Genomic DNA, 17143 nt, shown 5'->3' on the forward strand with positions numbered 1-17143 from the left:
CTCCAAACATTCCTTATTCACATACTTATCTAAATGTCTTTTAAATATTGCATCATTGAACCATTATCCACCACTTCCACGAAGTTCATTCCAAACACTAATGACTGTGTAAAAACGTTTCCCCTCATTTCTTTTTAAATTCTTTTTTCCCTAGGGTGGGGGATTTCAAGACTCGGGGCCGAAAGTTTAAGTTGAGAGAAGAACACCTGCCATTCACTCTATCTAAACCACTCATGATTTTATATACCTCTACAAGGTCAGCCCTCAACCTACTACCCTCCAGTGAAACAAGTCCCACGCTATTCAGTCTCCTCCCATAACTCAAACCCTCCACTCTGAATCACCCTGGTAAATCTTTTCTGAACTCTCTCCAGTTTAATAATAGTCTTCCTATAGCATCAGGGTGACTATAACTCAAACAGTACTCCAGAAAAGGCCTCACCAACACCCTGTACATCAATATAACTTCCCAACTCCTCTACTCAATGTCTGAGCAATGAAGGCAAGTGCTGTAAATGCCTTAACCACCTTCTATATGTGAAGCAAACTTCAAAGAAATTATCTATCTTCACCCCAAAATCAATGACTTTGCACAAAGAAATCGGATTACCACAGACTTAAAACAGTTTTGAAAAGGTGATTATGGGCTGTGTGAAATGAATTAACAAGAGATTGGGAACTAAAATGAATGGGACTGTTGAAGAACTGACTGGATATTGGAGACTCAAGAAAGGAGATCACGAGTGCGTGCATATGAACGAAAACTCATGCTGTGAAAAAACTCAATGAAGCACAAATTCCAATTTCAGAAACATGAGGTGATGAAAAGTGTGACTCAACCATTCAGGTTGGAGTTAAGTGAAGAATTCCTGCTTAGAACTCAAACCAAAAGAAGTGAGGAGAAAATAAAGATGAATTTCCAGACACTTAAAATTATAAGGTTATGTTTCAACAGAAAAGGTTTCTAGCAGACCATTTGCTTGGTTTCAAGGAAACTATATTCAACACAGAGGCAGAAACTTAGAATCTTGCGAAAGAGAACAGGCAGACTATGTAGGGTTTGTCACAGGAAAGGAAATAGCATTCAGTCGGTTATTCAGCTCACCAATTTGAAATGGAACATCAATAATCTTAAAGGAGATGTTACAGGAGAAACTCAAAAGCAGTTCCCCATGGAGGTTAAATTCTCACCTGGAAAACCTCAAAGTTCACAAAATAAGGGAAACTTCACAATGGCAAATGATTAATAATCAGCCCACTTTGGACTCCAGAAGAATGATAATGAGAGGAAAGTCAACGATGAAAAGAGGAAGTCATGCTTAGCTCCATTCTATCCAGCAGGATCTCCAGATCACTGACCACAAAGCAAGGTACTGACATAACAGTCTAGGACAAATTTCAGAAACAGTGCAGAGTAACTCCTGACTGAAAGAGTTTGTCTGGGCTCTTCACTGGGAGTTCTAAGAATGGTGTATGGAAAGGTGAAACAGAAATCACATGGCATGGCATTACATAGTGGTAGGCACTTAAGAAGAATTTGGCAAGGTAAAACAAGAAAACCCACTAGGCCCTACTGTGATAAACATCTATGACGCAACAAAGACTCAGCAAAAAAAACACCCTTACAATTCAGCCCAATGTTTCCACTGTTCATTCATCAGAACGAGTTAAAGTTATAGATGTAATAGATTTTAAGCAAGTGCAGTGGCATGGACCAAGGTTGAGGGTGGGGTAGAGTATGAGGTATAAATTGCACTGGATAGCAGGAAAGCATAAGGGGTTAAGAACCAAATGCGAAGACATTGTGTTGGATGAACAGCTGGTGAGGTTACAAGACATGGGTACTTAGAGATGGGAATGGGGCAAGTAATGAAACAGATGGGTTGGGAAGATATAATAGGAAAAAAATAGAATAAACAACATTTGAAGAGAGCTTAGATGATGTCCTGAAATTAGTGCTTGCTTATGTTGAGTCCAGGTATTTGTTAAGAGCTTGATATAAAAGGAAATTGCTGTTATTCCACCTTCCACTAAACTTTACTAAAACACCGCAGAAAGCAGAGAAGTCAGAGGGAGTGAGGCACAATTAAAACAATGGGAGATCAGAAGCTCAGGGTCAAATTTGCAGTATGAGTTCCAAAGAGTTGTAATGGACTTGAAACAATAACTCTGTTGTTCTCTCTCCAGAGATGCTGCCAGACCTGCTGAGTTTCTCCAGCACTTAATATTTTTATTTCTATTTATTCAATGTTCAGCACAACCCTAAATTTAAAAATTATCAGTGTTCAAGTCCTTCAATACCTTCAACACTACCTTTGTGAAACCGTTCAATCCTCTGGTAATTCTACACTGCTCCAATTCTGGCCTCTTGTGAATCCCAGATTTCCTGCATCCCACCCCATGGTCATGAAGTCAGTCATACAGCACAGAAATGGCCTTTCAGCCAATTGAGTCTCCACCAACAATAACTACCACTAAAAGCACACATGTCACACATCCTTGAATATTATTTCAAGGTTTAGCTTCCAGCCTCCACTACTTCCCAGGCAGTCCATTCCAGATTCCCATAACCAACTGTGTGGAATAGAGTTTTTCTCAAGTCCTCTCAATCTCCTGCCTGTTACCTTAAATCTATGCACCCTCATGATGGACCCCTCAATCAAGAGGAACAGTCATTCCCTATTCACCCTATCCATACCCTTCATAATCTTAAAAATCCCAATTATGTCCCCTCTTAGCCTTCTCTGCTAGAAAGAAAACAATCCAAGTCATCTAGTCCCACCTTAGAGCTCAACTGCTCCATTCCTGGAAACACTGAAGAACTCCTTCTAAAGCTTCTCTAGTGCTTTCACATCCTTCTTGTTGTGAGATAATCATATAACTCCACTTGTGGCCTGACCAACGCTCTGTACAACTCCAAAATTACATCCTTGCTCTTACACTGTATGCTATGACTGAAGAAAGCAAGTTTTCCCTTATGCCTCCTTAACTATCCTCTTCACTTGCTCTGTCAACTTCAGGGATTTGCGAATTAGCAAGATCGCTCTGGTCCTCTGAGCTACCCAGTGTCCTGCCATTCATTAAATATGCTCTCATCTTGTTTCTTTTTCCAAAGTGCATCACTTCACATTTACAAGGGTTAAATACCATGGCTCTGCCATCTGACAAACCCCACCTATATTTTTCTATAACCTACCACCTCCTTCACCAATTAACCATCCTGCCAATCATTGACATCTACAAATTTGCTTAACACTGCCCCCGCCCCCCCATACACAATTTTCATCTGTCATTTATGTATATAACAAACAATCCCAGTACGGAGTCTGGTGATACACTGCTGGACACCAGACCCTATTCATTTGGACAGCCTTATACCTCCACCCTATCACATTAAGCAGCTACTTTCTGGTCCATCGCACCAGGTTTCTCTGAATGCCATGCGCTTGAACCTTCTCAGTTCCACATGTCAAAAGTTTGATAAAATCCATATGAACTACACCAACTGAACTTCCCTCACCCACACACTTGATCACATTTTCAAATAATTCTAACAATTTGTTAGGCATGTCATCCCTCAAAGAGCCATGCTGACTATCCCTATTTAACCTATGTTTTTCTAAGTGGATGTTCATTCTCTCCTTCAGAATGTCTTCCAATAGCTCCCTTTCCACTGACAGGAGACACCATCTGTAATCTCCTGGTTCATATCTATCACCTTTCTTGAAATGTCAAACTACATTAGCAGTCCTCCAGTCAGGTGGCACTTCCCCTGTGGCCAGAGAGCAATTAAAAGTTATTCAGAGCCTGTGCAGTTTCCTGCCTCGCTGCCCACAACAGTCTAGGATGCAATTCATCCAACACCTTTCCATTTCCTGTCAAATTGTGCACATTTCCCACAGTCCCTTTTCCTGAATTCCATACCTACATTCTTTTTCCATAATGAAGAACAAAAAGTAGTATTAATTCAACACCCTTACAATTTCTTGCGGCTTCACAGATTGCCCCCCTTGGTCCTTAATGGGCTCATTCTTTCCCTGAGTGCGGTGCTGGAAAAGCACAGCAGGTCAGGCAACATTAGATGAGCAGGAGAATCAACATTTCAGGCATAAGCCCTTCATCAGCCAGTCCAGATGAAGGGCTTATGCCCAAAATGTCAATTCTCCTGCTCCTTGGATACTGCCTGACCTGCTGTGTTTTCCCAGCACCACACACTTGACTCTTATCTCCAGCATCTGCAGTCTTTACTTTTATTACTTTATTCTTTCCCTGGTTAACCTGTTACTTTTAATGTATTTATAAAAAGATCTTAGCAGTCTCTCTAATCTTATTCACAAATCCTTTGTCATGCCCCCTTTCTGCTCCAATTGCTTAAGTTCCCTTCACCACTTCCTACATCCCTCCAGGACTGCAGTTAAATTGCTCCCTTCTTACTTGCTAAAAGCTTTCTTTCCTTCCTCAACCAGTCTTAAATTGTCCTGGACATCCAGGGTTCCCTGAACTTATTGCTCATATATTCCCCCCCTAAAGTATATACGTTGGACCTGTATTCTCCCTGGCTCTCTTTTTTGAAGACACTCCCCACTCCTCCCCTATGGCACTGCTGTACAATGACCCACAAGGAACTGTTCCCAGTCAACTATAGCCAAATCTTGCCTTATTTTAATAAAATCTGCCCCCAATCCAAAGCCATCTTTTGAAGGCCACCTTTCTCCCTGTCCAGAATAAATCTGAATCATACTGTTTTGCTATCGCCAAAATGCTCCCCCACTGCCACACCAAATACTTGTCCAGCTTTGTTCCGCAGAACCAGATCTAGCACTGAGCCAACCCTTAGGCCTTCTACATATTGATACAAAGAAAAACTCCCTTGGATACATTTCAAGGAATCCATTTCCTCTAAACCCTTAACACTACGACTATACTAATTTACTTTCGGAAAGTTGAAATCCCCTAGTATAACTGCCCCATAATTATTGTTACACACCTCTGAAATGGTTACATATTTGCTTCATTATTTCCTGCTGACATTTTGGGCGGCCTATAATACATTCCCAGTAATGTTAAAGTGGCAGTCACATTACTAAGTTCTACCACAAAGCTTCATTTGAAGATGCTTCCAAAATATCACTTCTTATTGCAGTAAACATCATTCCTTAGTGTTATTCCACCTCTTTTATATCATCTCTCTCTCTCTCTCTTCTTCCTCCCCCCCCTCCCCCCCACCTAAAGATTTTCCACTCTGGAATCTTTAGTTGCCAGTCCTACCCTTCCCTCTACCATGTTTTGTGATGGCAAGATCATACTTCCATGTGTCAGTTCACATCTTTAACTCATGAGTCAAACTGATTACACTCCTGGCATTAAAGTCAAGACCATCCAGACTCGCATTGCTCTTGATGCTTAGCACAGCTATGGTGATTGTGTGTTCAGCTGTCTAGACATCAAGCACAAATCATCTTCCTAAATCTCAGTTCTTCTTCTAATCTAAGAAATTCCATCAAATTTATCTCTGAATAAACACTTGTCACTTGTCCTAAGATCTCATTCTTCAAGTCAAAGTTTCTCTGTAATACCTCTAAGATGTCTCATGATGTTTTTCAATATTAGTGACAGTTTATAAAGGTCGGCTGTTGCTTCCACCACTCAGTCTTCCCTCAAGATAGTTTACACAAACTATCAAATCCTTACTGATGCAGCTAATTCAGTGCAATTAACCCATTCATTCTATTCTTCAAAGTTCACTAATCAATAGCTAACTCTACATCCTAGCCCCTTCTCCACCAGCATCCTTAAAAGGAATCAGTAACAATATCACCTCAAAAAAAGTCATGATTCATATTAGCCTTTCAGCATCGCTCTACCATGCAGTTCCATTCTATTTATCTTATTCCTTCATTTGTCCAATAAATGAGTTTAATAGCACCTGAAAAATTCATGTAAACATTCCTGTGGCTCAAACTTTTAGTCAAAATTTTCCTTTGCAAATCCATGTTGACCACATTAAAATGCTCTCCCCTATTTCATACCAGATTATCCACCAATGTTTCAATACTGACAATGTGTAGCAGGAAAATAACAAATATCCAAGATAAAGCCAGCAAAAGGAATTACAAATTTATCTCCTGTTATCCAGTCAGCTAATCTGAAATCAGTGGCCTTGCAGCAAAATAGTTTATGTAGGAAAGCAAAAACAATTGATTATCTGTTCAAATACACAGACTATCCCCATGTAATAACACACAGGAGAAGAAATTACTTTAAAGTAGTTTTAAGCCATTCAATACTTCTAGTCCACTCTGCTATTGAGTAGGATTAAAGCTCATTTGGATGCGGTCTCAAATCATCTTTGCGCTCTCAACTCTGTGGTCTATGAAAAAAATCTCTCTCAGCCTTGTATAAATCCAATAACATTCTCCACTATTTTGTGGGGGGGGGGGGGGGGGGGGAGAGAATTCCACAGATCACCAGTTAGAAAATTCTAATTTTAGGCTTAAAAGGGAGATCCCTTATTCTTGTCTGTCTCCTCAGGCTCCAGCTTCCCCAAAAGAGAAAACTACCTTCACGCATTCACCCACAGTGTCTTATGTTTCAATAAAGACCATCTCTCAATTACAGTGGGTACAAGTCCAGTCTGTCCAATCTTTCCTCAGTAGATAATCCCAAAGAGTCAAGTGAACCTTCCCTGAACAAACAGAACAAATAGAACACCAAAACTGTACTCAGATGCAGTCTCACCAAGCTGCAGTAAAATTTTCTTTTACATTCTTTTTGTCCTGCAAAAAAAACCTCCAACTTTGAATCTACATTCCAATTACTTTCTGTACTTACTACATTTGTGAGATTTATATCAGGACACCCAGATCCCTCTGTACTATAGTTCTGCAATCTCTCTTTTGAAATACTATACCTTTCCTGCCAAGTGGACAAGTTCATTGCTTCTCATTATACTCTGACAACGTTTTGCCCACGCATTCAACCTACTTATACCCCTTTGCAAACACTCAACCTCCTCCTGACAACTCTACATTCCTACCACCTTAGCATTGTCAGCATACCATACATTCAGCCCTATATCCTAGTCATTGATTCAGATTTTAAATAGGTGATGCCCTAACACTGACCTGTGGTATTCTGCAGTTGCAGCAGCTTCACATAGGAAAAATAACATCCAAAGGGCATATTGCCAAATAAAATGAACCAGAAGTTAAAACCAATTAGGAGATACCAACAGAAATGTGGGTATGCACATATAGACAACGGCAAGAAAAATAGCCAGAGTGCTGAGATAGGTGCCAAGAGGATCACTAGAGAACAACCACCCAACGTGCCAAATCAGCTACATTATACAGATTTGGCACCTGTAAAGACTTGACATTGACGATATCACACATTAAAGGGATATACAAAAATAAGACAGTACTACCATACCATTTCCAAAGTCACAATTACAGGACTACACCACAAAAAAAGATTTATTGGCTTCACATTTCCTGCTCACTTAGGGAAAGCCCTCATACATTTTGCTGCATCCCATGCAGACACTAATTTCAGAAACTGATACCAGAAACAATTAAGAGCTATGCATAACAATGAAGAGGAGTATACATGTGTCATTGAGGTGTTTAAGCCTGTTACATCAGTGAGTTTAGATCATGGTCAATCTTTGACCTAAACTTAGTTTTTCCACAATTCAGTTCCCTTCACATAATAAAATTCTATCAATCTCGAACTTGGATACACTCATCAGCTCTCTAGGGCAGGCTGGAAAGATTTGCAGCCCCGATTGAAATGCGAACAACTTCGATCCTAAACATCCAATCCTTATTTGGAGATTGGGCTCTAGAACACCAGAGCTGAAGATGCTGATGCCCAAGAATCATACGGATATGAGCTCCACTTCACGGAAGGGATAACGGTGGCCAAGAAGAATATGTATATGCTAAAGCATCCAGAACAGGCAGACAAAAGAAATGCCCCTAACCTGCACATAAATAGTAACTTTTCCCAACAATTTCAAAGAAATCTGCTTTTCAATTAGTCCTATCTAAGTGGCAAACTTCACACTTGCACATAGTATATTCAACGTTGCCACATTCTTGCTCCATTACTTAATCTGTGCAAATTACTTAGTCTTCTTGTATTCACTTTGAGAGTTTACACGTCTAATCAAACTACTCAACTATTTATGCAGTTGACACCAAGTGTCCCGAGCAACTTCCATATCAGATTTTACATGAACAAGATGGCAAAAATATTCAAAAGCAGGACCCAGTGCAGAAATGCACATAAATCAGATTTCAATTCCTTGGAGGAAGCCAATGTAAACATTTCAAAATGTGGACAGCAATATGAAACACAAGGCCAGATACAAGTTCTGGCCCAGTATCAACTTGCTCATCATGTCTCATTCCTCTTTCTTCTGCATTCACTCACTCCCCATGTCTGCATGGGTTTCCTCCAGGTGCTCCAGTTTCCTCCAACAGTCTAAAGATGTGCAGTCCAGGTGAATTGGCCATGTTAAATTGCCCATAGTGTTAGGTGCATTTCGAGGGAAATGGGTCTGGATGGGTTACTCTTCAGAGGGTTGGTGTGGACTTGTTGGGCAAAAGGGCCTATTTCCACACTGTAGGGAAACTAATCTAATGTAAAAGAAATATTACGAGGAAACAAAAATGGTGAAAAAAACTGCCTCATCTCCTCTAAACTTTCTGTCCCTTATTTTAAATCTAAGCCTCCGGTCACTGACCTTCCACCAACAGCTAAGTTTGTCTATCTTTTTTTATGCACCTCAGTTTTATACATCTCAATCACATCCTCTCTCATTCTCAAGGAAAACAGCACCAGTCTGTCTAATCTCCCTTCATAAACTCTCCAGACCAAGCAATATTCTGGTAACTCTCTTCTAATGCCTACAGTTCTATCATCTTCCTCTTATAAAGAGGATTCCAGAACTACACTCTACTTGGTCGAAACAATGTTTTATACACTGAAACATAACCTCCCCGCTCTTAAACTCAATGCCTCAGCTAATAAAGGCAAGTATACCAACTGCCTTCTTCACCACTTTATCCACCTATCATGATATCTTAAGGGAAGGGTGAATACACATATCAAGGTCTCTCTTGTGCAATGCTTCCCAGGGTCGTACTGTTCATCATGTACTACCTTGCCTTTTTGTTTTGCCCAAGAGCATCACCTGACATTTATCTGTCTTAACTTCAGATCTGGTTATCCCTTCATTTTTTTTAGGTCCCAGAAGACAGCAAGCTTTAGTAATGGCACTTTTCTGAAACAATTATAGCAAACAAGTGTCAATCCGACAGGCCAGGTTGAAATGCTTCGGTCAATAAACTGCCATCTGTTGGAATGACTGCGTTAGCATAAACCTGAACTTCAAATCGTATTGAATTTATGCTCATATGATTTTACCTTACTGTCAAAATCATGCAGCACTAATTGATGCCAAAAGGAACAAATACTCTTTTTTTAAAACCTTCCAATCAAAAGGTTTAGAGCAAAGGAGCTAGTTAGTCTTGAGAAACTACGTATTTTCTCAATTTGTTCAGAGTTGCTACTTCACATCTCTGGAGCAGGTCAGACTTGAACTCAAGACCTCCTGGCTCAGATGTAGTGACAATGGTACTGTGCTACAAAAGCCCCTCGGTAGTATCCTCAGACCAACTATTTTCACCTGCATCATCAACAACCTCTCCCTCAACAATGAGGAAAACGAAACAGCTGGTCACTGATTTCAGGAAGCATTGTGTAGGGCACACCAATTGCACCGAAGTGGAGATGATCGAGAGTGTCAGGTTCATAGGAGTGATGAACACCAACAATCCGTCCTGGTCCACCCATGTTGATGCTACAGTCAAGAAAGCACGAAAATGCTTCAACTTCTTCAGGAGACTAAGGAAATTCGGCATGTCCACAATAACACTTACAGATTTTCATAAATGCACCAGAGAAAGCATTCTATCCTGTTGCATCATAGCTTGGCATGGAAACTACTCTGTCCAGGAGAGTTGTGAACGTAGCCCAGTCCATCATGCAAACTAGCCTTCCATCTATACTTCCCACAACAGTTTGAATCTTTTCCAAACTTTTTCCATCAGCCAGAAAGTACAAAAACTTAATTAACATACCAATTGATTCAAGAACAGCTTCTTCCCTGCTATTAGACTTCTGAATGAAGCTCAAATTTTAAATTTAATTGTTGAACTTGCTGTGTATGTGCCTACTCTGCAACTGTAACATTGTATTCTTCATTCTATTCTATTACCTAAATGCACTTTGTATGGTAATGATCTGCCTGCATTGAACATACAAAACTTTTCAGTGAACTATGTACATGACAATAAATCAAATCAAACCTCCTCGCCATAAAGGTCAGAAGTGGTGATGTCTGTTTATGATTGCACAATGGTCAGCACTATTTATGACTTCTCAAATACCGAAGCAGACTATGCCCCTGCACAGCAAGACCTGGACAACATCAGGGTTTGAGCTCATAAGTAGCAACATTCATGCCACACAAGTGCCAATTATGACTATCATCCACTGACATTCTACAACATTACCAAGCAGGGCTGCTAGCAGACTGGGGCCTGAAGCAGTCAGCCTGTCATCGATGGCAGTCAACAGCTTGCAAGTCTAGTAGGGTCAACCTAACGTGCTGGAAAGCCCAGTGTGGAACAAATGCAGGCTATAGAAGGGCAGTAATGTTGATCTTTTAACTTTATTTTCCTAATTTATAAATAACTAATGTTGCATTTTTAGCTGTTTCTTTATTTCTCTTTTTTTGTACCTAAAATTTGTAACCAGGCACTTTGTACCCAAGATAGTGCTGTGTGTGGTGACATGCTACATTTTTCACATTATTCCTGTACTTTCATACTCTAGTACATGTGACAATAAAACCCAATTCTACCACAGAGCTCTCCACTTGCCTGTGGACTACCACTGACCAGAAATTAAACTAGAGAAGCCACAGAAATAATGTAGCCACAGAGCATGTCAGAGGCCATAAATTCTCTGGTGAAAGTCTCGTCTCGTCTTTCCCTGAGAACACCACCATGTTGCATACCATCTTGACTCAAAACTATCTTGCCATTCCTTCATTATTGCTGGAACAAAGTCCTGGAACTCCATTCCTAACAAGACTGTGCATGTAGCAGTACTCAATGATCTCTTTATACAACTGGCCCCTCATCTCATGAATAAGCCTAGTAAACCCCATCTGAACTGCTTCTAATGCAAGTATCCTTAAAATTCCAGTATTCTAGATATGGGCTCACCAATACATTGTACAGCTGTAACAAGATTGCTCCTCCACTCATTTTCATCCTCCTCGTACTGTTCCAACTTTCTGCTGGTTACGTACAAGGACACCCAGATCCCTTTGTTCAGCAACAGTCTACAATTCTCTCCATTAAAACAGTTGTCTTTTTACCATTTAATATATTTAAATATGCTCTATTCACCTGAACACAGGCCCTAGCACAATTTAGGCAAAGGCCTCAATAACAATACAGCTCCCTCTTTTGCCAGCACTGTTGTTATTAAATTAACCCATGAATTAAAATTCATTTCTCCCATACTAAACTATGAACTGTACATTCAACTGTCTAGTCTTATTTACTCTTTCAATTTGCTCTGGCATCAATCTGGAGATTTGCAACAACTGTCCTTTCCATTTTGTCCCCTGACATCACCTACATCAATGCTCATATTAATGCTCCATTTATACATACAGACAAGTTATTTCTCTCAACTACTTCCATACTGGTCATGTGACATCAAGTCTTATTTGTTCTTCAACATCCAATCTCAATGCCCAACACACACTCACTGCCACCTTTCTCCCCAGCAACTTCCTAAAGTGGGTTACAATCTCCAATACAACAATGACTTCCATAAAACTCTGACCAACTGCTAACAGCCACAAAGCCCTTTTAAATATTGACAGTTTACCTCAACAGAAGTTAGTCACATTTTTCTTAAATATCCTGTGGACTAAGCAGCCTTTGTCCCTGCCACAATCCCAGATCTGGATTAGTGGTGCTGGAAGAGCACAGCAGTTCAGGCAGCATCCAACAAGCAGCGAAATCGACATTTCGGGCAAAAGCCCTTCACCAGGAATAAAGGCAGTGAGCCTGAAGCGTGGAGAGATAAGCTAGAGGAGGGTGGGGGTGGGGAGAGAGTAGCATAGAGTACAACGGGTGAGTGGGGGAGGAGATGAAGGTGATAGGTCAAGGAGGAGAGGGTGGAGAGGATAGGTGGAAATGGAGATAGGCAGGTCGGACAAGTCAAGGAGACAGTGCTGAGCTGGAAGTTTGAAACTAGGATGAGGTGGGGGAAAGGGAAATGAGGAAGCTGTTGAAGTCCACATTGACGCCCTGGGGTTGAAGTGCTCCGAGGCGGAAGATGAGGCGTTCTTCCTCCAGGCGTCTGGTGGTGAGGGAGCGGAGGTGAAGGAGGCCCAGGATCTCCATGTCCTCGGCAGAATGGGAGGGGGAGTTGAAATGTTGGGCCACGGGGCGGTTTGGTTGATTGGTGCGGGTGTCTCGGAGATGTTCCCAAAGCGCGCTGCTAGGAGGCGCCCAGTCTCCCCAATGTAGAGGAGACCACATCGGGAGCAACGGATACAATAAATGATATTAGTGGATGTGCAGGTAAAACTTTGATGGATGTGGAAGGCTCCTTTAGGGCCTTGGATAGAAGTGAGGGAGGAGGTGTGGGCACAGGTTTTACAGTTCCTGCGGTGGCAGGGGAAAGTGCCAGAATGGGAGGGTGGGTCGTAGGGGGGTGTGGACCTGACCAGATAGTCACGGAAGGAACGGTCTTTGCGGAAGGCTGAAAGGGGTGGGGAGGGAAATATATCCCTGGTGGTGGGGTCTTTTTGGAGGTGGCGGAAATGTCGGCGGATGATTTGGTTTATGCGAAGGTTTGTAGGGTGGAAGGTGAGCACCAGGGGCGTTCTGTCCTTGTTACGGTTGGAGGGGTGGGGTCTGAAGGCGGAGGTGCGGGATGTGGACGAGATGCGTTGGAGGGCATCTTTAACCACGTGGGAAGGGAAATTGCGGTCTCTAAAGAAGGAGGCCATCTGGTGTGTTCTATGGTGGAACTGATCCTCCTGGGAGCAGATATGGCTGAGGTGGAGAAATTGGGAATACGGGATGGCATTTTTGCTAGAGATTCTATGGTGGAACTGATCTGGCAGGGTTTTCACAACGTTCAAGCAACAAAATGGATTCATGAGGAAAAAAAGTTTGGGAAGAAGACCTTAGAATGCTTTTTGCTCAGTCTATTTCAACATTGCTCCCTCCCACCCCATCAGTTACACGATCTTTAAAACTCTCCACAGCCTTGCAACATTTTACCTCTATACCCACTTGTCAAACTCTCCTGAATTCTTATCCACTATCTAGTCTTGATTAGATCACAAATTTTAGCCACATAAACGTTAAACCTCTCTGCATCTACTTCTTCTCCCCCCCCCCCCCCATATATTACCTTTTAAAACTACAGTTCAGTTAGCGCCACTCATCTGATTCCTGAAGAAGGGCTCATGCCCAAAACGTCGATTCTCCTGCTCCTTGGATGCTGCCTGACCTGCTGCGCTTTTCCAGGAACACATATTCGGCTCTGATCTACAGCATCTGCAGTCCTCACTTTCTCTCCACAATTTAGCATAACCAATCCACCCAACCTGCACATCTTTGGACTGTGGGAAGAAGCCACAGCACTCAGAAGAGATCACGGGGAGAATATATAAACTCCACCAAGCTACTCACCAAAGGCTAGAATCAAACCTGGGTTCCTGGAGCTGTGGGGCAGCCAATGCTAACCACTGAACCACCATGGCTACACCAATTTCAGTTAGGATATAGGAAAAGAGTCAAGAGGCATGAAAAGTAGATAACTGCAAACTGGACAACATAAGTGACAGGCGAAAGGAGATAAAAATTTGTGAAAGAGATATAGTTTTCTCTGAAAGATTATGCTTTACAGAAAGTATAGAAATGACTACAAGAGCAACAGAAAAGTAGTCAAAAGGGCTCATAGATTTGGAACTTTACAAGTGAGCACAGAAAAAATAAATGCTTAAATCATATTTCTAAGCCTTAGCACAAGTCAGATGTCACCCAAGGACTAAGCATGCCTTAATATTTGGCCCCTCAAACCTATTGTGACATTCATTAAAGTTATAATTGATCTGTTTATTTCAAAATCCACATTCTCAACTAAGTACAATAGCCTTCAATTTCCCTGCTCTTTACACCTTTACCGTAAAAATATTTAGTAATCCTGCTTCCAAAGTTTCACAATCCTCAAAATACCCTAAAAAGGTAATCCTTTTTTTAAAGTGTTGGATTCACCCAAGAGGAAACATCTACTTTATTGAGACTGTTCAGGATCATTAATACTTCAAATCAAGTTAACCTCCCTCTTTTAAACAAGCCAGCCTGTTCAAACCATCCTCAAAAGACAACTCATTCATTCCAGTTGTAATAAACCTCCCTGCCAGTTCCAACTTATTTACCTTCTTTCTTAAATAAGACCAAAGCTGCACACAGTATGAGATGTTTTCTTACTAATGTTCTACATAAAACAAAGATGCTACTTTTAAGTTATGTTCCATTCCTCTTGTAATAAAAGGCAACAGCCCATTAGCCTTCTTGATTATATGCTGTATCTTATGTTAATGTTGGAACTTGCACACCAGAATTCTACAATCACTCTCATTTAAGTAACACTATGTTTTTTCATTCTTCCTACCAAAGTGAATAATTTCACCATTTCTCATCTCATTTGCTGCCAGCTTTTTTGCCCAACTACCGAACCCATCTTTATCTATAATCTTATGTCGTCTACACCATGCTTTCCTACTTATCATGGCGTCAACTGCAAACTTATCTACAAGACATTCCCCCTCCCCATCCGAGTCACTGATGCATACTTTAAAAAATAGACACCCCAACACAAACAGCTACAAAATCCCATTCACCACATCTTGCCAAACTAATTCATACGTACTCTTTTCTGTCAGTTAATAATAATCTTTGATGCAAAGGTGATAACAAAATTGCTTGGCTTATGTCCAATATATCAAAGGCTGAGCATGGATAGCAGAAGGTGAGAATTTCCAAATCATATGCAATCTCATTGTGGTCTTCCATTTCGTCAGATTTGTAAAAGTCTACTTTTCACTCAATAAGAAATAACGAGACGTAATGGTGTTTTCTGTTCCTGTTGGATGAGTCGACATGGGGCAAATGACTTCTCGTGAGCTAAAATGACTCCAGGCGGAGCTTTCATCAGGACGAATTCGCACTTTGATTTAAAGCGACGTGGATGGATAAAACAAACCAAATATCTATGTCATCCAATTTAAATAACTTGGACTCCCCATTCCTATTCTCAACCCTCTTCCTTGGTCAGGACAAATCCAGTTGTGTGAACGGTGTTGCATTTGTAAACATGATGGAATCGGCGGCCCCTGGATATTCCTCAAAGGCCAGAAATCAATTTATGAACGTGTTTATGATGGACGTGGCACTGGCTAACCGGACAAGTTACAAAAAAGTAACAAATTTACAAGAGTTAGAGAACAACTAGTTTCAAAACTAAACTAAAACCTCAAGTCAATGAGGTGGGACTATGTGTACAAAATTAAAAAAAAATCTCCCCAACAGCCTCCAGCCTCGCAACAATTTATCGTCGCGAACCCGAAGAATATTCACGAGTCCAAACCGCCATTTCACGGCGTCGAGAGACGGCACTGTCTCCCGCGGCTCTCAAGAACATGGCACGTGCTCTAAGGATGTGCGACTACTAGCTTGTATCAAATTAAAAGTTAACTAACATATTATGGCAACCACCTAGTCAACATGGAGACTGATCGCTAGTTATTTCCCGCCTGTTGCTTTTACCATTTCAGCCATGTTCCTCAATTACATCCACTACAGCCGCCCAACAAACCAGACGTTCGGCGAGAGGCGCCTCCGTCACGCCTACTATTTATATGCTGCATCCATTCAACACCATCCAGCAGGGGTAGTCCAAGCGCTTTTACCAAATCATCCGAAGATTAATAACTGTTTAACGTCTCTACAAGTAGTCAGTGCACTCATAATAAATCCAAAAACGTGTTACAAAGTGAAACACTATAACATCCATTCAAAATGCTAATTGTTTAATTTTAATAAAGTGTCGGATGCCAGTGTATCCCTTGTTGGTAGAGTCCAAGCTAGCCCGCTCTCTCAGTCAACAGGCTCGTGGGGTGAAGTTGGAATGCGAAGGGCGCCATTTTGTTGAATGAAGAACCGTTTAACGGACAAAATGTTTAAAGTTGGAGGGAGAGAGGGAGGGAAATAAAGTGGTCAGTACCAACACTGGATTCTCAGTTCCTGGAATGGGGATCCGAATTAATAAGTTCACTCTTGTTCCCTTATTTCAAAATCGGAAGTCTTAAGGATTGGAGCTGTCCCCCTGCGATTAGATTGAAAGATTATAAAATATAAAATTCAAGATGAGCTATGAACGTGTCAGTCTGATGTTCGGTGTCGGTCTAATTTCAAGAGTGGGGCACTGATAGTTTTGAACCTTCCGCGCTGCTTTTTGTAGATCATGTAGATTTATCGCCGCTTAATTTGTAGTGTTTGAACTTTTCAGAATTGGCGAAGAGCGACAGGGTTTATGAGAATTGAAACAATGTCTAAAAAAAACCTTGATGTCAGAAGTTGCTATCAAAACGGCAGATGTTGAAAGTAGCAGATCGAATACCAATTTGTGGAGGCCGGAGAAGTTATAATTTTACGTCGACGACGACGTCTCTGGACATCACATTTTTGGAAAATTTGATGGCATTGGCAGGATACAGAAAATAATTACTAGAATGATTCCATTGTGTGAGAAACAAAGCTCACACACTTCAATAATTGCAGTCTGAGACAAAATCTGAATCAGTAGTGTCCTTTAGTTTACTCTTGCAAGAGGGTGTGATGTCCAGTGTCTATAAGGCAAGGGACATACACACCCCAAATTCAATTAATACACAACATTTATATAATTTGGTTTCTTTTGTTTTACATTGCTCCTCCCCTGTTTACATCTTCCACTTCCCTAAGACCGGCAC

General features: G+C 41.1%; 1 protein-coding gene across 2 annotated transcripts in view; it reads right to left on the reverse strand.

Moving 5' to 3' along the window:
- Positions 1 to 15990, reverse strand: part of dazl (deleted in azoospermia-like) — a 172142-nt gene extending 156152 nt beyond the window's left edge. For both annotated transcript variants that reach the window (XM_072574963.1, XM_072574962.1), the window contains exon 1: positions 15939 to 15990. In XM_072574963.1, the coding sequence (XP_072431064.1) occupies positions 15939 to 15950 (12 nt within the window). In that variant the 5' untranslated portion in view covers positions 15951 to 15990. The remainder of the gene's footprint in view (positions 1 to 15938) is intronic.
- Between the last annotated feature and the right edge of the window lie 1153 nt (positions 15991 to 17143).

Source organism: Chiloscyllium punctatum, chromosome 8 (genome assembly GCF_047496795.1).
Source record: "Chiloscyllium punctatum isolate Juve2018m chromosome 8, sChiPun1.3, whole genome shotgun sequence".
Lineage (NCBI taxonomy): Eukaryota > Metazoa > Chordata > Chondrichthyes > Orectolobiformes > Hemiscylliidae > Chiloscyllium > Chiloscyllium punctatum.